General features: G+C 45.7%; 1 protein-coding gene across 1 annotated transcript in view; it reads left to right on the top strand.

Moving 5' to 3' along the window:
• Nucleotides 1–23908, top strand: part of FSTL1 (follistatin like 1) — a 53310-nt gene extending 29402 nt beyond the window's left edge. Inside the window, exons 3-11 of the mRNA XM_082712219.1 lie at nt 4908–5012; nt 7087–7216; nt 8239–8271; nt 9623–9753; nt 13843–13961; nt 15301–15413; nt 15746–15856; nt 18252–18328; nt 21194–23908. Coding sequence (XP_082568345.1) covers nt 4908–5012; nt 7087–7216; nt 8239–8271; nt 9623–9753; nt 13843–13961; nt 15301–15413; nt 15746–15856; nt 18252–18328; nt 21194–21238 — 864 coding nt within the window. The 3' untranslated portion in view covers nt 21239–23908. The remainder of the gene's footprint in view (nt 1–4907; nt 5013–7086; nt 7217–8238; nt 8272–9622; nt 9754–13842; nt 13962–15300; nt 15414–15745; nt 15857–18251; nt 18329–21193) is intronic.
• Nucleotides 23909–24127: the final 219 nt, after the last annotated feature.

The following is a 24127-nucleotide window of genomic DNA, read 5'->3' as shown; positions in this document are numbered from 1 at the left end:
GCAAGGAGAGCCTTTCTCACATCAACAAAGCTGCTCTGTCACAAAATAGTGGCCAGTGGAGCCAAAATTCCACCTTGGCGCAAGTAGGGTTTTTTTTTTTTTCCCCAAAAAGAAAGTTGGGAAGGAGGAAAGGGATGGGGGTTTCAGAGCTGACCGAGTTCGCTTTCGTGAAATGATGATCTATTGGGCTGACAGTTTTATGGTTTTGCTTACAAGCTTCCTCCCCTGCCAAAGCACACTGTTCTTCCAGAAACTGTTTGACTTCAGGCTTTTTTTTTTTCTAAACATTCAAAGTATAGTTTGCCTTCGGATGTAATGCTGGTCGGCCCGCAACTCAGACGCACCATCACCTTTTCTGGCGGTTTTGCAAATAAGTTGCTTTGGACTTTGTTTGCAAAGGATCTTTTTTAATTGCAAAACTAATTTGTGTTTTTAGACCTTGGACCCACAGCAGCACCTTTTCTAGCTTTGATTTGTAAGGAGGCAAAGTGATTTGTGGAAAGTTTGCTGGAATTAAAGTCTGGAGACCTTAGGCCAGGACCCAGCTTTGCAACTGTGAGGGCTCGGACCAGTCACAGGTAGCCCCAAGCCTCAGTTTCTTCTTCGTCATTGGATGTTGAGTCTGGAAGTGCCTTAGAAGTAACCCCTGCCCACCTATCCTCAAGGGTTTTGAGAATTAAAAATGATAGTGAAAATTACAGACTAGTTGAAATTGCTGTGCTAGAATAAAGTATTATTGTCATGGAATGGCTAACAGTTTTACCAAGGGGGCTACACAGAAGCAGGTCAGGGCGATGATGCAGAACATCAAAGCTAGAAATCCAGTGTTTCTCCGCTTGGAGTAAGTATTCTGTTGACTTTAATTAACATATTAGTGTCCACACTTTCAGAACATGCCCCCCTTCCCAGCCCCATTCCTAGAGCAAATTCATATGCCAGTGTGGTTATCTAGTCATAGATGAAATTCTCACATAGCCTTGGGACCTAATTCCTAAAGGAACTGCCTTGTGCTCTGTGGCCTCTCATTGTGCCAGCCCTTGTAGCTGTCCCCTCTGCTCACAGCTCCCTTCCTTGACTCGTCCCTGAGGTTCCGGAGTCAGGCTGACCTGCCTTCCGGTCCTGACTCAGCTCTCCTTCATCATGTGGCCTCTGTATATCACAGAGATTTTCTGACTCTTGAATTCCTCCCCATCTGTTAGATGGGACTAAAATTATGGAAACTTGTACAGACATTGTGAGGACAGAGATCACTATGAAGAGTCTCACTCAGTTGTTAGTGCTCTAATTAATATTAGCATTGGACTTTAGGCCTTTGTCACCCCCACTAGATCATGACCTTCCACCTGGCAGGTTCCCCAGCCTCCAGCCTCTCTCCATTGAGGCTGCCCTGTGCTTTGAGTCAGAATTTCTGAGGTGGAAGGGACCAGACACAAATTAATATTCCAAAGCACCACATTCTCCCTGTCACCTGCTGCCCTGCCTCATTTCTGGGTCTCTCACCCCACGTCTCCCCAAAAGGCAGCCATCGATTGCCCTGTCCCTGGAGCCTGTTTATGCCATATGTATCTCCTCTCAAGATGCTCTTCCCCTCTGCTTAGCAGAGGGGTAGGGCCACCCACCATGCTAAAGGACTTCCTAGGAGCCTCAGGGGTGCTCCTGAAAACCTGTTCCCCCCAGAAGAGAGGGCTTGAAGGGCTTTCTATGGTACAAAGAGGCCCCCTCTAGGTAGAAAATTTTCATTGTTGTTTTCTGCATGGAAGCATGCCTGTGAATGGGAAGAACTGGGGAGGATGGAAGACTTCAGGTAGAACCTTCTTTCCCAGGCCGGCAAAAATCCAGTTCTTTGTACCTGCTGCCTGTGGCTGTAGGGTGCTCGCCCCACCCTGCTCTCCCCCCTCCTGCCCCAGAGCTCCCTGGCTGGGAGGCTGGAGCTGCAGGAGCCAAGGCTGCATCTCTGCATTGCGGCGGCGGGTTCTGCAAGACAAAGAGGGAGATTGCCACCTATTGACAGATGTGCCACCTGCAAAGAAGAATGCCTGTGTGACTAGAGCCAGAGGGGGGCCCCCTCTTCTCTCTGGTCTTAACCGGGCAAGGAGGCGGATGGTTAGCCCTTGGTTTTTTCCATTCAGTCAGTCCTCCCACTCTCAGTATTATCATTTCAGGGTAACCGCAGCTGGGTGGGGGACATGGCAGCCAAGGTGGGAACAGCACTCAGCAGGGAAATTGTCTGAGAGTCAGAAACCATGGCAGTTTTCAGCTATGTGGCAGGTACGCTACTGCAGGCGGTATCTCTCCTTTACTGCTCACACACCCCTCGCGGGGATGAGAGGTCCCATTTCACAAGTGAGGAAACTGAGGTCTAAAGGAAGTACCTTGCCCATGGCTGTGGCAAGGAAGGAGCAGAGGTGGGATGTGGGAATTCAAATCTAGCTCTCTGACGCACCTGTAAGTGCTTTCTCACAGGTGCTAATTATGCGAGTCACATCGTTATCACAATCTCCTTAACCTTAAATTTTCTAGCTATGAAGGTCAATCAAATAGAAAAAAACTGCTTTCCCTTTTGTTGGGTAGGAGTTTAGCTCTGTCATGTTCTAGTTATTTAACCTACTCATCTGTTGTCTGAAGTTCCAGGTTGGAATCCTCGCTTCTCTCAGTTATAGCTCTGGGACCTTTGGGCAAGTCACTTGACCTTTCTGATCTTCAGTTTCCTCTCCTATAAAATGAGGTTAATAATAGACATGTTCTTGCAGGGTTGTTCATTCAGTGAGATGAAATCGTATGTGTGAAAACAGTTTGTAAATTTGAACTGGACTGTTCAAATATGAGGCTTTATATTTTAAATAGAGACTATCTGTTTCTTCAAATGATTTTGGAGATCTGTTTCTGAAAAAATGACTTAGGTTGAATTCAACTTGGAAGGAAAAGCGTTTCTCTATTCACTAAAAGCAGCGACAGAAGGTAAAAGGAGCTCTGTGCGTGCCGCAGGCTATTCTGCAGGAATCTGCTTGCTTTTCAGTTTATGATGCCCTTCCAAATACACTGTTTCATCTTCGCAAGACAGGGCTGGTATTTACCCCTATTTTACAGATGAGGAAACTGAGGTTCAAAGAATTAAAGCGACTAGTTACAGACGTACAGCCGAGTATAAAAGGTCTGCCTGTGCAGCTGGATACTGGTGTCTTTTGAGTGCAGGCCTATGACAGGGCATGCCTTTTCATGAATTTATTTGTCTGTATCTCTTGGTTAGAGTGTTGTTTCATGAAGGAGCGAGAAGGTGGTCTTATCTGAGATTTTTTTACACTGGTCAGCGATAGCCTTTTCCTCTTCCTTTTTTAGAGCTGCTTTCCCTTCCCAGGCACAGTTAGGGCCTGCCCAGAGAATATGCTTGATTTTATCTCCACTCCTGGTTTAGGAAACAACAGCTCTCCAGTCATCCCAGCAGTCTGGGAATTACTTCCTCTTTTCTTCCCTGCTTGCCAGCTTTATTGAATTCCCCTTAGCAACATCCAAAAAAGAATGGGTTTAGCAACAGCCTATGAACCAATGAAATGTGAGCATGGCGCGAGTTTCTGGACCAATGGGATCCCTGCAAGACAGGCAAGATGGCTGAGGGAAGACAATAATAACCTGGAGTTTGCAAAGCAGCCTCCAGGTGGCAGCAGACCAGCTGTATTGGGCACAGCCCTCAGCTCTCAGTATCTACTTTGTTTTTTGTTTTCTTTGACCTCTTCTTAGATACGAAACATTTACCGACCACAAGAATTTTAGTATTACGAGCTTTTTGAGTGTGAGTTGCATGGTTTGAAGGGTGGAATCTGAGGTTTCTCCTCTGCCTTTATGGACACCTCCCTCAGCTCCTGCCATGTTTGTTGGTTTTGTCACAGTCATTGCTACAGGGGGGGCGAGGGCCTGTGGTGACTGCCTGCTCAGCAGTCAGACAGAGGCTGGAGGAATCACATTCTCCTTTCTTCAACCACCACTGCTGCCGGCCTGCATGGCAAATGAGGTGGGGCTGCTTTTTAGCCACCAATTAATGTGAGAGAAGGAATGTGTCACCGACAGATTAGTGCCTACAGACACTCTCATTTTCCGTGGCGTAGACTGGGACCATTCCCTGCCTGCAGGTTCTGCTGAGCATGTCTAAACAGGAATGTGTGACCACAAGTGGTTTGAGGATAATTCTGTCTGTCGGCCGAGTTGGCCCTCTTGGTCTTGAAGCCAGAGGCAGATATGGACAGGGGCTGAATAAGACCATACTGAATAATAGCAAACCCACGTTCCCAATGGTTTAGCTGTCTTTCTTTTGCCTTTTGAAATGATATGACCTTGAATACCACTCAGTGAGATTTTGGTCCTTCAGATAGCCGTATTTTTCTCACATGTCTCTATTTCTGTCTAGTTTACTCTTCTCATCCTTTAGGAATTAGTTAAGGCATCCTCTCTTCAGAAAGCCTCATTTGATTCTTGCCCTCCTTCTGCCCTCTGACTCCTAGTGTTCCTGTTCCTGCATCTCCATGTTTCTAAGTCTCTGTTTGGGAGTTTCCTCGGGGAGCCGTGGAGCTTCTGAGGACGGAGACTGCCTTTATGGCTCTTTACTGTAGTGTTCACATAGAAGGGGTGTTCAGTAACCATTTCCAAAAGAAAGGAAGCACGTAAGAAAGCATCTCTTGCTCTTTGAGAAACAATCTGAGGGACTTCGGAGTAGCTGGTCCTAGGCTGGAGCAGTGCCAGCACGTCTGGGGCTGGCTCTTGGGGATGGCTTCTAGCTGTTTCAGGACCCTCCAACAACCCTGAGCTGCAACTCCAGACCATGACCTAAATATGGAAAGTAACTGCCACAACCACTGGCTTACACCCTGACCGTCTCATCTCCGTGACATGGTTTCCTTTATGGTTTTGTGTTTCAGGAAGAACTAAGGAGCAAATCCAAGATCTGTGCCAATGTGTTTTGTGGAGCTGGCCGGGAATGTGCAGTCACAGAGAAGGGAGAGCCCACCTGCCTCTGCATTGAGGTAAGTCCTGAGCTCGGGAGCCAGACAACAATAGCCAAGGTCAAATGGTGACCTTGCTGGAGCCACTAGTCACCACGGCAGAGCCAATAATTTCATCACCTTTATAAAAGCATACTGTGTCTCTCTGAAGGACAAGGGATTTTGGTCCCAGAAGTTAAAAACCAGATGCAAATGCAGGGATATTCTTTCTTTTTTTAAAAGATGTTTAATTTTATAAGATTTTAATGCTTTATAAATAAGATTTCATATTTTATAAGATTAATAATGCTTTATATATGTCAAGTAATACAGACATTTATATAAACATAAAATTAATCATCTTCCCAATAACTTTCAAATCCTATTAGTCTGAGATGACCAGTGTTCACAGTTCAGTATATATTATTCCACTTGCTTTTCTATGCCCCTATAAACATACAGGGTCCCCCCCCATTTTATACAAAAATGGGATCATAATAAATACTTTGTAATGGCATATTTACGCAATAATTTTCCCACAGGTGGACATTAGGTTGTTTCCTGAGTTGTTTGCCACTGGAAACAATAACACCCTTGTGCAAATATCCTTACATGCTGCAGCCTTTATTTCTATAGGATTGAGTCCCACTAGGGCTTGCCAAGTCAAAGGATATGCACATTTTTAGAAAACTACTAGATGAAATGAAGGTTTTTTATTTTTTTTTAGGGGTTTTCATTTATTTATTTTTAATGAGGTTTAAAAAGCAATGTGAGCTTTTGAAGACTACTTCTTTTGTAAGCAGGATTCTGACAAGTTCTCACTCTTCAGACAAACATAAATCCCATCCTTCCCCTTTCTGTTAAGTCAACACAAGCCTAGAAATATATCTGCCTTTCTGCAAATAAATATACCTAATTTAGTCCCCAGGTGAAGGATCAGATTCATTGTCTCAGAAAGGAAGTCCCCCAACTTAGAAATGTGTTAGCCAGATCCATTGGGAACCTTAGGAGGCCCTCCCCAGAATGTAGCTGGCCACGGTGTGGTGATGTGAGCCTGTACTTGGAGTCAGGAAACCTGATTTCTAGTCTCACCTTAACCACATACATTTGTGTGATTTCGAACAAGTTAGTTACCACTGGATGCTGTGAAGACAGAGACCGTGTTTGCCCAGCCTGTAGAATATTTAATAAGAACTCCCTAATAAATACTGGTTAAATAGTTTTTTCGTCCCAGACTTTGGTATTTTTATCTAAAATTTGGAGAAGCAGGACCACCTTCCATCTCCAGTATTCTGTGTTTCTTCTTCCCGCTTCTGCTCTTTCTGGCTTTGGTGCCTTCATTAGGGCTGAGCTGAACTTGCTTGCCCTTTACCATCTTTCAAAATCCACAAAATTCTAAAGAAACCAAGCTTGCCTGTGACCATGGCCCTTTAAATAGCCAATGTAGCCAAGTTGCCAAGTGAACTTGAGTCCATTTCCCTGTTCATAACGATTTTCTGCAGTACTTCACAGAGACCCAGTGTCCCCAGCCTTGCCTCACAACAGCCCTTGCAAGATCAAGAGGAAAACAAAATGGCCCCCAAATACTACACAAAGCAAGAGAGCAAAGATCCTTCTAGTTAAACCCCTGAAGAATTGGAGCATTGGGCTGTGTGTGTGTGTGTGTGTGTGTGCGCACGCACACACGTGCCTTTCTGTGCACCTGTCTTTCAGTTTCCACATCCCCCACTCTCAGCTCTGGCTCTTGTGTCATAGAATGTTGTGTTTTAAGGGATCTGAGATCATCCAAAGACATCGAGTGACTTTCCCCAAAGAAGCAGAGTGTCCATATTCCTGGCTTCTAATAAAATGCCCTTCCTGCTGATTTGAAAGGGTCAGGGTTGTCCATTCCTTCACTGAATAGAAGAGATGGCCATGAACCAGCATTAGCATGGGGGGCTGTGCAGGGCTGCAGAGTGAGGGGGTGCTTCCAATGCTGAGCGGGATAGTCACTGATGGCCAGAGCTGAGGCTCTCTACCAGGGTGTACTCACAGGCTGCACGTGTGTGCATGTGTGTGCTTGCATGCGTGGGTTGGCACCCTGACTGCACAGACCTCCGCTTCGGGTCTATTTCAGCAATGCAAACCTCACAAGAGGCCTGTGTGCGGCAGCAACGGCAAGACCTACCTCAACCACTGTGAGCTGCATCGAGACGCCTGCCTCACTGGGTCCAAAATCCAGGTGGATTACGATGGACACTGCAAAGGTAAAGAGTGCTGTTACCACCATCTCCCAGGTCCAGCAGAGGAGCCAGGGGTTGTCCCACACTGCTTTCCACTAGGGCCACGGACACCACCCAGCTACTTGGAGATGCGTCCTCTTGGCGCTCATGAGCCTGCTGGCTTTGCCCTGGATACTGGCTCTGCGTGGGGTTTCCTGCATCAACCTCCCAGGGGAGCATCCAGTACTGTCTGAGTGGGAAGGGAACCACATCAATAATCAACAGAATAAGGAAGTGTTTAAACGAACTCTATGCTTTTTCAAAAAGCAGGCAAATTTCACTTTTTATTTATTTTTTAAAGATTTATTTATTTTAGAGAGAGAGTACGGTGGGGTGTGAGCAAAGCGAGAGGGAGAAAGAGAAGATCAAGCAGACCTCACGCTGAGCACAGAGCCCCATGCAGGGCTCGATCTCATGACTGTGATATCACAACCTGAGCCAAAACGAAGACTCCGATGCTTAACCAACTGAACCACCCAGGCAACCTGAATTTCACTTTTTAAATTTGGGCACCTCTCAGCCCTGGTATATATATTTCCTCTATTTTGTACTCAAACCATTGCCATTAGGATAAGAGGGAGGGGGTCCCAAGCTCATTGCTGATTAGACACCAGCACCCTGCCAAGCCGCAGCCCCACTCAGCCCCTCCCAGCCTTGAACTGCGCTGGTGAAACAAAAAACTGTTTCCACGTGTGTGTCTCCACTCCACTACCTTCTATATAATGATTCCATGGGAATTCTCAAAGTCCTAGTAACCCATCCCCACCCCTCAACCTGAAAGGAGGAGGAATGAGACCAGGAGGGCAACTTAGTAGCCCAAAAAGGTCAAATAAAGCAGAGGAAAAGAGAGGCCCTAGAAGAAGGAAGGGAGACAGGAAACTAGGACAAAATGATGAAAAGATTGTAAGTGGTCCCCTGAACATGGGATGAATTTAATCCCAGTGATACATGGATGTGTTCTTTGGTCCTCACTTGGCCTTATGCATTTTCTCCTTTTTGTCTTGCAGAGAAGAAATCCGTAAGTCCATCTGCCAGCCCAGGTGAGAGCCTGTTTTTTCTCCAGGGTGCCTTTAGGGAAGCAATTCTTTTTCTGACAGAATTTTGTGTTTCATATTCCTTGCTGAAGCTCACAAGATCTGTGTGTCAGAATTTGTGACCCAGAACTGGTCATTCCTCAACACAGCTCAGAAAAGCTGCAAAACTGCCTTTTAGTGTGTGTGTGTGTGTGTGTGTGTGTGTGTGTGTGTGGTGCTTGATGTTCGAAGTGGCTAGTTGGGTTCGAATGTTGGCTGTGTTTTTAGTTTTTGTTGAGTAGTGACTGCATTAAAAGGACAGGAAAGCCACTGAATCTTTCCTTCAATGCTCTGTAACATAGGCTGATGTCACAGACGGCACAGAATCAGAAGGCACAACTTTTTTTGTAAAGAGATAATGGAAATGCCAGCAGGAGTTTTTCCATGGTTTTCTATGAATTGAAATTAAAATTTCATCATTATAGCTACAGAACCTTTATCATATGCTTTTCCTTAGATCTTTACAGTAATCTTGGGAGGCAGACCTTATTGTAATGACCTCATTGTAATGACCTCATAGATGATGAAATCGAGGCTCAGGTTAAGTGAATTTCCCTGCATTACACAGCTTGGAAGTGGCAGCCCAGATTTCCGTTCCCCTGGCTCAGGGCCCTTAGCACATCCCAGTGTGTGTTGTCTTCCAGGAATTTCCTCTTGCCAAGGCTCTCCCTCCCCTGTCCCCCATCTACCCGACTGGTATTGCCAACTGCACCTGGTATTGCCATGTGTCTTGCAACAGCTGTCCAGAGCAGAGTTTCAGCATGGCCCTTTCTTGACCTTGTCTTCTGTGGTTTAGAATAAGGGGTAATGCAGACAGGGTAAAATTTTAAGTGGGAGAGTTTTGATATACCCAATTGTTAAGGGGAAAAAGCTATAGAGAATTTAAGATCTGGTGGCATGAAAAATTATAATGTGCTCCTTCATTCTCTTATTAGTTTAGCTCATCTTTGAGCCGAGAGAGCTGTTTATCGATTGATTTTTTTTTTCCCCCTCAGCTTCCTAAAGTTAATGAAAATGTCCTTTATTTTTCTGCTGATGTTTTTCTCACCGAAGCAACATAGTCTCTCTCTTTCAATATTCTCAATTCTTTTAAGTGTTTTAGAAACATAAGCTTGAATCCTGGTTTAGTCGCTTCCCAGTTGTCTACCCTGAGTTGACTTCTATAAAATATGTGTGATAATTGTGTGTCCCTGGAACACTATGAAAGTTCAATGCAATGTTGCATGCAGGGCCCCCAGCACAGAACCTCCCATGTAGTGGATGCTGGGTGACATTGGGGTCCTCACTGCTTAGCTGACCTCCCTCCCCCTTCCTGCAGTCGTTTGCTATCAGTCCAACCGTGATGAGCTCCGGCGTCGCATCATCCAGTGGCTGGAAGCAGAGATTATTCCAGATGGCTGGTTCTCTAAAGGCAGCAACTACAGTGAAATCCTAGACAAGTACTTTAAGGTAATCCAGAGTTGGGGTCAAATACTCTTCAGCCCCAGACAAAGGGGCTGAACTTCCTCTCGCATTGCCTGATCACATCTTCCCATCATCCCACAAAGCTATGATGGTTGCTTTCTGATGAGTTTGATAAGTGAGATTCCAGCAGTAGAGGCTTTGGGATCTACTGCTCCTGTATATGGCCAGGCTCTATCCCCCTAGCCTGTATGTATCCCCTACACTCTACCTCACAGAGCTTGCTGTTGATATAGTATACCTTCTGACTGCACCCAGATCCAGGCGTTTCCCACCCAGTTTGACATTTCTTTAAGTCATTAACTTGATCGTCCCTGGCCTGTAGAGCTCCTCAGCATCTAAGAAGAGTCCATGGACCGGCATTGCATGGGTCCAGGATTCTTTACGAAGTCTACATACTGCTTGTCCCATCGCTTAGTTTAAGAGACAGGTTGTTCCAATGGGAGACAGGAGAGATGCTTCCTTGAAAAAGGTCGTAATTAGTGGTTAGGGATGATTAGGGCTCCCATGGCTTGGAGATTTTTCAGAGAGCCTGAGACATTGTGAATGAAGCAGTTAAAGATACTCTTCCAGCTAATTGACAAGAACACAGACACACACATATATACAGCACACCCAGAGATAAATACCACAAGCAGAAGCATGCACACCACACATACACATCCCACATACAGAGATGCACACCCCACACAGACACAGCCTCCTCCCAGACACACATTCATGTGCTCACTCTGCCATCTAAGCAGAAAGCCCCCTGTACTGACAAGCACACATCTCTAGGTAGATGCTGTCAGATGGATATGTTCTCACGTGTCTCCAGGGCCTGCTGTCCAAGGCCATAACCAGCCTGGACTCAGAAGCAACCCCAGGCACATGAGCAATTTCTCCGTGGCTCTGTGGCCACCACGTGTGGTTAAAACTAGCCTAGTCTGGGGATTCCTCTTCCTAACTGACTTTATGGACCCCACAGATGGAGAAATATTGGATTGCATATTTGGTCACTTAAGACTTTGCTTGTGTTTCTTTCTTCAGTGAGTTGTCTCTCCCATGGCAGAAAGTATGTCTCTCTGGGTTCCAAGTGTTTGAGATCATGCCTGGCTGGGAGAGCCCAGCCCTTCTCAGTCGACCCTCGGTCTCAATCCACCAGCATTACAAGGCCTTTGGGGCAGAGGGTGGCTCCTTATCTCCAGAGAAACACACAATTGTGCAAAGACAGGACAGTCACACAGGAACAGAAAGTAACTTGAGGGAAATGATTTTGTAGAAGCTGAGTGAGCAACACCTGCCAGGTCGTTGCATGCAGTGACTCGGCCATGGCCACGAGGGCCTAGGAGACCCCAGAACACTCTTTCCGAAGCTCCCCTTTGGACCCTGTAGTCATTCTTAGTGGCCCCTTTGTGTCCATCAATGGCACCTGCTATTAATTTGATTCCCGAGTAGCTGGGTCCCATACCCCTGCCCCCAAGACCTCTCCACCTGCTCTGGCAGTAATTTCTCCAGTAGGCTCCCGTGGGGACCCCTTGAGAAAGTAGCTTCCTCTAGGGCCTTCTCGCTCCTGACCACGAAAGCTTGATCATGACTGACACACGCAACAAGGCTTGCTTTTCCCAGATATTCTGGCAGTGTCCTCTGAGAAACTAGGGGATTCAGTATCTACCTTTTGATGGTAATAGCCATCTAATAAGAGTCCTGTTTGTGCAGTCTTCAAAGGGACATGCGTTCCACTAGGCACATAACTGCCTGTTGGTGAGAGTGGATATCTCACAGAAACAGTTACTGAACCAGGAACTGCGCTCCAGCCCAGCTGGTATTCCTAACATCAAAATTAGTTGAAAAGAAAATCTAATGAGAATTTGATTAAGACCAAAACCAGACTCTCACTTCACCTAGTGATTCATTCATGATTTCTCCAGTGAAAGTGTAACAGACCCAGGTAGAGAGAGCTGGTCATGGTCCATGTCATAGACACACGCTGGACTTCTGGTGGCACATCCCTGGTGGCCAGGGCCACAGCTGAAGCCGAACTTCTTACCTCTATTACCCAGGTATCATGTCCCCCATCACCATAGCAGCTGTGTGTGAGCAAGTGCCTGTCCTAGCCCATCCTCTGAACGTTCTCCACACTTGGCAATAAGCCCCAAACATGGGTTTTGTATCACACACCTTCTTGCCTTGCTAGAACCCTGGAGTTACACAGAAGAAAAGGGTGCTACCTCAAGTATACATAAAGCTGGGAGAGCAGGCACGTGAGGTACTGTGCCTTCTGTCACTGCTTGGCTGAACAGAGGCCAAGTAAATTAGGTTGGTTCATGGTCCAAGATCACGGCCTCTGAGGCAGGCCCCCAGGCAATCCAGGCTAGTTCTGGGGAAGGTACCAGACCTCTGTTTTCTTTTGGATCCACATGCAGAGTTAACTTGGGAGGCCTGTTTGGTCCTCCTGAGATGAGCTTGCAGGCTGGCTGGCTCTCCCCTCAACTTCAGGCCTGGATTCTGGCCCTGCTGAATGTGCAGTGTGGGCACTTAGCACTGCCTTTTGAGAGCTGCCATAGTGGCAGGTTCCTGGTGCCCCCAGCGGTCACGTGGCCCCAGGTCTGCAGCCATGGCTGTGCAGCTCCTCATCAGGCTCACTCTCTTATTAGGCTGTGAACTCTGTTGGGGTCTGTGAGGGCTGCTTCTGTCTCTCCAGCACTGGGACCATTTGGATTCAAGAATGTCCTGTACTGCTTAAGAATGACCCTTGGCCAACTTTATTTCCTTTCTCTCCATTAGTTAATCAAGCCTTCACAAGGTGAATGGCGGTTTCCTCAGGGTGGATGTACAGGGACTAGAGAACATCTGAGACCTCTTGCTGGGAATGGAGACAAGAATGATGAAAAGGCATTAAGCAAGGGCTGGCATGCTTTGTGTTAGACATACCTGGCATTACACATACTATGGAAAGATTTACAACCTTAGAGTAGACTGTATGTGACACATGACAGTCATGGAAGAAGAGACCCTTCTACCTGGGAGCCTGGACAGACTTTTCTTCCAGAAGCCCTTACACCATCTGGGGAGCCATCCTGAAAGTAACATGGGAATGCTGAGTATTTCTTAAGGCAGCAGGACAAGACAGCCTAGGGAAAAAGAATTTTTCAAAAACAATTTTCCCCCACCAGAACTATTTAGGAGAGCAGTGATATCAACTTAAAATTTAGTAAGACCTTGACCTCGACACCCTCCTCCTGTAGTGGGGGCCTGAGCATGTTTAATGGTCCCAAATGGTTTTGGTTTAGGTTTAGCATCTTGCCAAAGAAGGGGTAATACCTGAGCTCACTTTACCCTCACCTTACATCGGAAACAGGCTCCCTAGGATCAGGCTTGTGGGATGTCAACTGGGTCATGAGGACAGCCTGCGCTCTGTAAGCCAAGGGCCTTGCACACATCTGCAGTGGGGCCCCCAGCCCAGAGCAGAGGGGTGGGGGGCGTTGCGCCACCTCTGCCTGCAGGTTATCAATTCAGAGCCTTTACTTGTGACTTCTCACTGATGTGCTTGGTTAGGGGTACCAGTGTGAACATTAGGTGTGAGAGCATGCCAGGGAAGTCAAGCAGCAAAAAGTGTTCTTGTGACTCCCAGAGTGAGCTCAGAGGTCACCTGCATTGCTGTTCCCAAGCAGCTGGTTAGAAACACACATCCTGGGCTCTGCCACAGATTCTGATTCAGAATGTTGTTACATTTCCACTGAGGTTTGAGGACAGGGTATGGTGACTGCCTGAACCCAGATGTTCCCTGGAGAATGTCTGCAGGACAGTGTCAGGGATGAGGCCACAGAGCGTCCTCAAGCCCCCCAGGCCACTTAGGCAAACACAGTCCTGTGTCCCAGCTGCTGCTCTGAGCAGGGTCTGGGTTTGAAAGGCCCTCGGTGGCCTCTGCCTTCACACCTCCACTCTCTCATCTTAGAGTGCAGGTGCCATCTCACATCTCCAAGCCTGTGTTGCTAGAGGCCAGGGCAGGATTGGAATGAGCAGGATGAACCAAAGATGGGTCAAGCTGAATGGGAGACAGTTGTACAAAGTGTTCCTTCTTCTCCTTTCTAGAACGTCGATAATGGTGACTCTCGCTTGGACTCTAGCGAATTACTGAAATTTGTGGAGCAGAATGAAACTGCCATCAACATCACCACATATGCAGACCAGGAGAACAACAAACTGCTTAGGTGAGTAAAGTTGAGGGCTCAGGGGTGGTCCACGAGGCAAAGGCTGGATAGCAACGGGAATTTGAGCTCCTTCCTACCTGCAAGGAGCCGCCAAGGCAAATAAAAAGTAAAAAGCAAAAATAGGGATTCCGTCCTGGTCTATTTTGTGAACATTATGAACTAACATGTTGAGCACACCTGGCATCTGATCAAGTAGTTAGTTTTTGGCCAGAACTTGCAAGCAATAGAATGTAATCTTAAAATAAATTATCAAGGTCAGATCAGAGCAAAAGCATTCCTGAGTATCATGTGTAATGGTTTAATGGTTAAGTTTCTAATGGAATTACATTACTGTATTATTTAACCACAAGTCTAAAATAGCTTTAGTTCTGACTTTTAAGATAATTGGTGCTATTTCACATAGAGAACCCTAATTGTCACAAATGAGAGCCTGTCCCTGTCCTTTTCTGACATTATTCCAGAGTAAATATTAATCAAAATGAACCCCTCAGAAACTTCCAGTGTGATTCTAATACATCAGCGAGAATTAAAAATAGGAACAGCACCTCTTTTGTTCAGAAGAAATCGAAAGCATGAAGCCCAGATTCTGCAATTCATGACCTTAGCAGTTCATGACCTTATAGTATAATACCTGAAAATCCTTCAGATTTTGATAACTTGAAATTAGATAATATTTTACAAGTTCAATGTTTGATCTTCCTAACATCCCAGTGAAGAAGGGCTCCCTGTCCTCGTTTTACAGTTGAGAAAACAGGCTCAGAAAAGTTGAAGAGCTAGCTCAAGGCCATTTGGGTAGGAAGTGATTGAACCAGGGCTCAAATCCAGGCCAAGAGGAGCATGAGGGAATTGGAGTTCTGTAAAACTTTTCTGAACATACGTTTCTCTTTTTGGAGTAGTGATGGTGATGATGCCTACTTGAACTCCATCGCACATTCCATTCCTGTCATCTATTCATCTCCCTTCTGTTTTGACTTCCCTAGTGTGGCTGACCTAACCAATACTGTGGGGAAAGGCAGTTGCTCATGGAAGGTGCTGCATAGGCAGTAAGAACATTTGTCAGTCAAAGTGGACAAAACCTTTCAGCAAACTTCAGTCTTCTTGGGCAGAACATTTGAACCATGTGAATGATCTGACAAGTATACAAAATAAATGTTGGATGCTCACAGGAGCCAGGATGGATGATGCTTGTGGAAAGGCAGTGCAGAAAGTTCTTCAGTTAACAGTTGCCCCCTTGGCCTCCTCTGAAGGCCCCAGGAATATGTGATCCCGATGTTTTGTTGCTTTCTGTGGGAGTGAAGCTGAGGTCTTGATGACACATTTCTCCTGTGTTTTGTTCCAGAGGACTCTGTGTTGATGCTCTCATCGAACTGTCTGATGAAAATGCTGACTGGAAACTCAGCTTCCAAGAGTTCCTCAAGTGCCTCAACCCGACCTTCAATCCTCCAGAGAAGAGTATGCTTCACCTAAGAAATATAAAGCTGTAGGGAATGGGGGCCTTTGGGGAGGGCCAAGAGAGAGAGACTTGATGAAATTTTGCAGAGCTTGCTAAGAAAATTCCCTCCCACAATTTCAGACTGGGCCCTAGCCCATCATCAACAAGCTGAGCATGTTTGTTGATCCAAAAATCTTTGGATCGATGATGTCATTTATCCAGTTATGTTGCCTCTGAAGGATAAGCAGAAGCAGGTCTTGTCTGGGAGAGGGGTAAAGTGCATAGAGAGTAGCCAGCATGTCTTGTTCCATCCTCACCGTAAACCATTGCCCCTTATTTCCGGTCCCAACAGAGTGTGCCCTGGAGGATGAAACCTATGCAGACGGAGCAGAGACCGAGGTGGACTGTAACCGTTGTGTCTGTGCCTGTGGAAACTGGGTCTGCACAGCCATGACCTGTGACGGTGAGCTGTCCCTCAGGCAGAAGGAAGGCATGGCAAGGAGAGAGCTTCCTTTGTGAACTCAACATAGGAGAAGTCAGAGTGGGGATGACAGAGAAGAGTCATCCTAGCAGGGACTAGGAACAAGGAACAGACTCCAGTTGTAGTGTCTGAAAGCCCCGTGGGCAGCATCGAGGGCAAAACACTTCTGCCAGATGCATTATGTTCAATACTCGTTCCAGAGGTGTGGCAGCAGAGAGGCTTAAGATGCAGGGCAAGATCAAATGTTGATATGAGACTGGCCTAATCATGATAGAAATAGTAATAATAATGATGATGAAAGCAAATACTTAGTGAGAGCTGTGTGCCAGGCACTCTTCTACGCACTTTACATATTAACCCACTTAATCCTTAGGACAGCTTAGGAAATCCTCTGTGTAAAAGACTCATGTGGTTGGAAGACAGAATGTCTCCTCCTTGCCATCCACACCCAGCAGAAAAAGGAGAACTGTTTACAGGCCCTCTTTGAATTAACAGACTTGGGTAATCCCTAAGAAAAAAACTTGAGTATGGTCAGGGTGGGTTGAAGAGATAGAGACCTCAGAGAGTTTGAGGGACCAGAACAGAAACCCCATGGCATGATGGAATGATGCTAAAGATCAAAAGAAACGCTTAAATGGGAGCCAGGTCATAGAGAAAAACAAGCACCATTCAGATTAGAGGAAAGAGAGTGAGGGTGAAGCCAGTTCTAGACTGGAGAGCCACACTAGGTTTGAGAAGAAAGGTCAGTTGGTAGGAACCAATTCCAAAATTTATACCAGATGGGGTGAATTTAAAATTATATCTTTAAAAAACTGAGACAAAAAAGAACAGGCTGGTCTTGGGATCATATTCAGAAAGGTCAGGAAATACGGTAACCAGGAGAGAGGTCAAGGACCCAGAAAAGGTGGTTCTAGATAAGAAGCCTAGGCAGCAGCAACAGTGCAAAATGAGCTCAGACCTGCCAGGGGATCCCTAGTCTGTCATTGCCCGAGACCAAGTCTCTTCTTCATGTGGGAAAGCAAGAAGCCAACACAATTCCAGAGACAAATGGAAGAGTGGAAAGAGGCTGCTTAGAAAGTAGAAATCCTAGAAGTTGCTGGAAGTCAAAACTAATTCAGCATAGCCAGGCTAAGCACACTGTAGCTATTGAAGCTAAGAGAGAATGTCTCAAAACTCTACCCAGCATGCCTCAATCAAGAAGCATCCTACACTTATCTTCCCAAAACCCCTGCGGTAGCTCTCAACACTAACTGTGCCTGCTCTGGTTTTGGAAGGGTAGCCATCCATTTCCAGGACACAGGCAATTGTTAAATAGCTAGCTGTCATACAGAATAAGCTTGATCATCTGGATAATAAGCCCCATCACACATATCAGACAAAACCCAAATGACCGTCTCCATCAGACAATGCCTATTTCCACAGCCACACTGGACAGCTCATCCTCCCTCTCCAAATGGCCCAGGTTCACGGCTCTCTAGGGTATAAACAGCACTGGAAATGGGGGTGCCCCAAGGTGAGCCTCTCTTGGTGATCTGAGAGCACACTGCAGAGGCAGCATTCCAAAGTCAGTACCCGAAAGGCAATCTGGTCTTAGATCACAAATTCCAATGGGGCAAAGAAAAAGGTGGCATCAAGATGGAGCCAGAGGGAAACTGCCATGAGGGGCAGATTAATGCCAGACTCGAGAACCATGCTTGAGAAGCATGGTGTGGTGTTTCCTCACAGCAGACACTGCTCAGTAAACATATAGATTCCATCCCAAACCTACAGAATCAGAATCCACAAAAGGGTAGCTTGGGAACCTACATTTTTAGGATGTAGTCTATGATTTATTATTTATTTATTTATTTTAGCCACCCTGTAAATTTGGGAAACATTGCTTATTATAGTGCTTATCAGCCCCGGCTGCACATTAGAATCACCTAGAGCTTTTATAAAATCCTGGTGCCCAACAACAGTTAAACCAGAATCTAAAAGTAGAATTTAAACAATGGTATCTTGAAAAGTTCTGCAGGACATTTTGCAGGTGTGGGAATGGTTGAGAATCACTGGTCTGTAGGATCTCCGGAGTCAGGACCCAAGTAACTCCCCATAGCTTTCCCTTCCGGCCCGCCCCAGCATGACTGCCCTGGAAGTGGGGGAAGAAGATACCAGGTGCAGAGGCCAGGGGAAAGTGAAGGAGATTGATTTGTTCAGTGTTCCTCTGAAGGTGTCCGTTGCACTGGGACACTTCATATTCACAGAAATGCAGGCAGTTCACCCTTCCTTCTATAGGTTAATGGGAGAGGAAATCAAGACCCTAAAAGGTAGCTCTTGGTGGGATTCTGAACTGGCTTCTCTCAGTGTTACCAGCTCTGAGCTTTGGTTCTTCTTACAGGAAAGAATCAGAAGGGGGCCCGGAGCCAGACAGAAGAGGAGATGACCAGATATGTCCAGGAGCTCCAAAAGCACCAGGTGAGTGGCTGCCTCCATGCTGACTTGGGTTCTGCTGCTGCCATTCAGCCCTTCCACCATTCAGGTATTGCCTAATGCTCCTGGAGACCAAGGAGCCACTGTGGTGCATGCAGTAAGTCCCGAATGGTAAACCCACAGTATCAAATCATGATCTAGATAGTTCCCTGATGGAGTCCCTCCAGAGTCCCCCAGGTCTCAGCAGATATAGGCTACAACTTGGTAAATTGCTTTATAGGTAAGAATTAGGCAGGTAGTGATCTGTAAGTTGGTTGACAGTGGTTTGCAAATAAGCAGTGTTACTGTTTCCTATCACGAGCAGTGCCCAAACCCAAAGACTAGGAGCTCCTTGGGGGCAGTGAACAGAAAATTAGTGAACATGGACCACAGCAGGAAGGATTTGTTAAATGCCAAACTGGCATTTAGAGAACAGCCTGGGATTGACAGGGCCAAAGTACTTAGAGGTTCTGCTTCCTGGAGACTGGAGAAGATAATAAATAAAAATTCTGCTCAGGTGCTGTGTCATTAAGTTGAAGGCCTTCCTGGAAAAAAGGCTCTTGGCAGAATAGGGATTCACTGACATACTTTGGTAAGGGCTGGAGGGAAAACATGAATATGTGGCCTCTAATGGCCTATCTTCCCGCTGGCTTATAGGATATAGGTCACCTATCTGCAGACTGGGTCTGGTATACAAGCCTTCTGTCTGACTTAAGTTCTGAGGGAATGTAACAGTCGCAAGAACTGCTGTTGTGATGAAGTATTTGACTTGAAAATAACTATTAAGTGCTCAAAAATAATAATTGCTCATATTAGTGGCTTTTAACACACATTTTGTCACCATTGTCACTGATAATGTAGAATCTTCATGTCAGTTTTTTAAGCCAAAGCAGAAGCTCCTGACCTGTTTTTCCATATTTCATCAGCCTTGAGTCTCCAGACAAGTCCAACCACATAAAAGAAAAAAAGAACTTAATAGGAATTCCTTTCCTCTGGGGTGGGGAAATGATCAGAGTAGACAGTGGGGAGTGAATTATAATAGCTCACATTTTTATGCCTTTTATGTGAGTTCCCTCAGAAAGTAGACGCTAAGTCAAGGACTCGAGTACAAATAGTTGATTTAGCAATCCTAGGAGACACCAGAAGGGGAGTTGGGAAGCAAGCCCAGGAAAGGAAGGAAGCAATAAAGAGTGTATATCCAGGCATGTTACCACTGTGGGCGGGTGGCGCTTAGTCCTCCTGCGGAGGGCTGGGACCAGAGCTCCCCAGCCGGAGAGGGAAGGGAGCAGGAGTATTCCTCCACAAACTCCCCAGCCGCCGTTGGCGAGGGCCGCCACCAGCAGTATGAATTCCAGAGCATCTCTGGCCCGCCAGCATGTGTGGGCAGAGCAGGCTCCAGCAGCCAGAGAAAGTCTCAGGCAAAGAGGTGCAGGTGCTGGCAGGAAGAAGCCATGCCAGTACTGAAACACTAAAGGGGCTACAGATGGGAAGCCAACAGTGTCTGCCAGATGCCAGGCACTGTTGTTTTTTATTTCCTAATTAGTTTTTTATTGAGATATAATTTATATACCATAAAATTCACCCTTTTAAAGTATACAATCCAGTGGTTTTTAGTATATTCAATAGATGATCAACCATCACTACTATTTCTGGAACATTTTCATCAGCCCAGAAACCCCAGGCCCATCAGAAGTGACTCCCCATTCTCTCTTCTCCCAGCCCCTGGCAGCCACTCATCTACATTCCAGCTCTACAACTTTGCCTATCTATTCTGGATATAGACAGACAAATGGAATCATACACTATATGTCATTTTTGGTGTGACTTCCTTCACCCAGCATAATGCGTTCAAGGCTTATCCTTGTTTTAGCATCAGTCAGTACTTCACTCCTCTTCATGGCTACATAAGATTCCATTGTATGGATAAGCCACATTTGGTGGGTCTGTTCACCAGCTGACAGATATTTTGGTGGTTATCCCTTTTCGGCAATGATGAATAGTGCTGCGGTGAACATTCTTGTTCAAGTCTCTGTGTGGACATACATTTTCAGGTCTCTTGGTTCTGTGGGGTAAAACTGCTGGGTCATATGGTAACTCTGTGATTCATCTTTCGAGGAACCACCAGACTGTTTTCCAAGCGGCTGTACCATTTTACGTCCTCGCCAGCAGTGTTCCTGTTTTTCCACAAACTCACAGCATTTGTCATTGTCCCTTATGTTCTCTTTTAGCCAGCCCAGTGGGTGTGAAGTGGCATCTCATTGTAGTTTTGACTCATGTTCCCCTAACAACTAATGATGTTGAACATTTTCTCATGTGCTTACTGGCCATAAGTAAGAATGGCTTCTTTGGAGGAATGTGACATGTTGTAAGAGGTGGTCCTTTACTACCCTCATCTTGTAGATGAAGACACTGAGGCACAGTTTTTATAATTTGCCCAAAGTCCCCCAGAGTACATCCCTGACTGAAGTTCAGACCATCTGCCTCCAGAGCCTGTTGTCCTTAACCCCTCTCTGGACAGGGATTTTGGCACATCTTGTAGCACTTGCATTTAGCATCCTTTTCTTCATCTTTAAGATGGGGATAATCGTGTCTGACCTGTGATTTCATAGGCATTCAAATGGGCTCAGCTCTTAATGACAGCCCCTATGCGACCATGTCAAAAAGAACACATGATCTTTGCCCTCAAAGATTTATATGGTATATAAATTATATCTTTGTTCTCATCCACGGAAGAGACAGACAAGTAACAGAACGAAAATTTAGCAGAAGCATGTCTCTGCCAATGCTGTATAAAATCTTGAGGACTAGATAGGTGCCAGTGATTTCTTTTTTTTATAATTCACAATGCTTATTTTCTCCTGCTTCTCAAAGGAAACAGCTGAAAAGACCAAGAAAATGAGCGCCAAAGAGATCTAAAGAGGTGGCACCTGGGAAGGGTGTCCAGAGCCTGGCACCTTCTCTTCCACTTCCTCGCTGAGTCCAGTATATGCAAGTGTCTGCTACAATCGCCCAATCACCAGTATTTGCTTGTATAGCGATGAGTTTTATTTTGTCTACTTGTTTTGCAATAAAGGAAATGGAGGTGGCTGGCTAGGAGGGGCAGGGCCATAGCCTTCATTTCTAGGAGTGCTTTGAGAGAAACTGTAAATGGTGCTCAGGGGCTGGAGACAAGTAAGGAAACTGCATCAGGGTTGGGAGAGGAGCGGACCCAGATCTGAACCCCAGTCTGCCACAGCAGTAAACAGGCTACGGGGAGTGCAGGCAATGCTGGCCAGAACTTCAGGCTGCCCCAGAGCAGAGGCAGGGGTGGGGGTGGTTGGAGGCTCAGTGGAGAGGAAGGCATTCTGCATCCAGCCCCTCTCTGTCGCCATCAGCCTAACAGACCTCCAGCATCTGTGCTTCTCACGGCCCCAACCACTGCCTTTAGATAACGCAGCCATCCTTCCAGGTACCCTGTGTCCCTTAGACTTGGGAATTGGGGGGAGGGGGAAGTACATGCAAATGATGCAGATATTTGTCCACTTTGAACCCCTTAGAGACCAAACCAAATTTTTAAAATACTATTTACCAAAGGTGCTATTTTTCTGTAATACTTTTGTTGGCAAGTTGACTTCATTCTTCAGTTATTATCATTATATTATTGTTGTTGTTTAGTATTTTATTTTCTTGACTAGAAATGGAGCTTCTGTAATTATTTTTCAGTAGTCTTACCATTTCAGGGGTGGGAGAGTTTGGGGTTCTTTCTGGTGCAGGGACCGCTATAACCCAGACCCCACCAACCCTGCTACATATTTAGACGCAGCCCAGAGATCTGTCCCCCTGGCTTCCAGTGGATCGGCAGTCTGCCATTGGGTGCCTCAGACAAGAAGCCAGGGGAATACGAAGCATCTCCATACAAAGTTTTTAAGGTCCAAAAAGCTAGTTTGTTTCCATTTTTTTCTAATACATTCATGCAAATCAGCGTTCCAAAGGATGGAGACAAGTGCAGCCAAGCAAGGCTTAGCCTATCAATATGCTCTTTGATCTACCACTAGCTAGGAGGGGGGACTTTGGCCCAGTCTCTTCCTATTTTGGAGCCTTAGTTTCCTCAGTGAACAAGTAGGATTAACCTTTCAATCTGATAAATTATAAATTCTGTGGTTCTGATAATTGGCCCAGAAGGATACAGGTTCCTATGATTTCCCTTCTCCTTAGGATAAATGAAACTTTACTGTTAAAACAAAAGGGTCTGACAGCTAAAAACAAGATGACCAAATCTGACCTCTGTCTCAGAGGCTGTGCTGTGATGTAGAGCTCTCTCGGGTAAAGTCTATCCGGGAAGAGAATGGGAAAAAGAACCCCTCCACTTACTTTGCCCTCACTTTTGTGCTCCATTCTTAACCTTCTTGGAAACAGAAATATCTTTCCCTTTCAAGATGAGGACAAAAGAATTTCACATTTTAAGGAGGGAATGGAAATGGAGTCTTCAAACCATGATTGGGAGGAGGTCCATCATTCTTATCTTTTGGACTCTGATTATTAACCTCACTATTTACCATATATAAGATGCACTTGGAACAACAAAGATTAAACACTTGACTTGAGAGCTCATTTTCAGAAAGTAGATTACAGACTATGAGAGGGAAATTAGGTAGATCGCACTGCCCAGGTGACTCTGAGAAGGTTGCGCTTGAATGTGGAATTCCTTCTAAAGTTTCTTTGTTCTCCTTTGAAAGGACAGCATTCCATTTTGTTTAGAATTCTGAGCTTTTATACACATCCCATTTAAAAGGTCTTTTTGAGCCCCACTTGTGCACTCTGAAATGCACCTTCCTGTCCACTCATCTCGGAGAACTCCCAACAGCACAACTTGACTGAGTTTTGCCAGCCCCTGGACACTGAGGGCGAGGGCAGGAGTACCAATTTGTTTAAAGCAAGAAGCCAGAGTGTCTCCTCCCCAATTACATTCAGGACAGTGGTTGCAATCTAAGACTACCCTACCCTGCAACATGGAATCGCCAAGAATAACTCTGCATTCCACCTGTAAATAGGGCCGCTATTGTCTGCGCCATAGAATCACAGTATCTGATGACCCTTCATGGAAAGCTGCTAAGTAGCCTAGTTTGGGGAGCGTTGCATAGAGCTTTGCATGGAGCAAATAGGATTAAACCAGGTTCAGTTCCTCCAGCTCTCTACAAGCACGGGGCTTAGACTGCAATCTTCCCAGGGCTTTTTCGGTGTGTATGTGATTTTATTAACATATTACAGCATCTGTTAAGATTCAGTGTTCATGGAAACCTTTTCATGTGCCATGACTCTGGATTCCATCACTGTTTTTTAGAAAGCAGGTCTCCTCCACCTGCTAATAAGCCCATTTAGACAAATCTGAATGTCTTTCCTTTACACATAAATTTTTAAATAATCAAATCTCCAAAGCAAATCTGAACAGGTTTCCGTTGCTTATGTGTTTGTGAAATGTATTTGTATTAGTAGGCTTCCATATTGCATTTAACTTGTTTTTGTAACTCTTGATTCTTTGTTGTTGTTGTTGTTCCCTTTTTTTTTTTTTTTGGATACTATTGGTAAATAAAGAAATTAAAATAGTCACTGTATTGTTTTCCTCCTGCCTCCCCCACCCCCAGTCAAGACCAAATAAAGTTGTGAGAACATTAACCATTTACCTCATAAAAGCAGATTTGGCCTTCAGGAGCCTTAAAAGAGGCCTGAAGAGTTTCTCCTAATAAAATGTGGGAGGGGGGGCGCCTGGGTGGCTCAGTGGGTTAAGCCACTGCCTTCGGCTCAGGTCATGATCTCAGGGTCCTGGGA

This window comes from Mustela nivalis (genome assembly GCF_964662115.1).
Source record: "Mustela nivalis genome assembly, chromosome: 1".
In the NCBI taxonomy this organism is placed as follows: Eukaryota; Metazoa; Chordata; class Mammalia; order Carnivora; family Mustelidae; genus Mustela; species Mustela nivalis.
The sequence above is the reverse complement of the archived record's forward strand: the minus strand, read 5'-3'. Positions and strand labels throughout refer to the sequence as shown.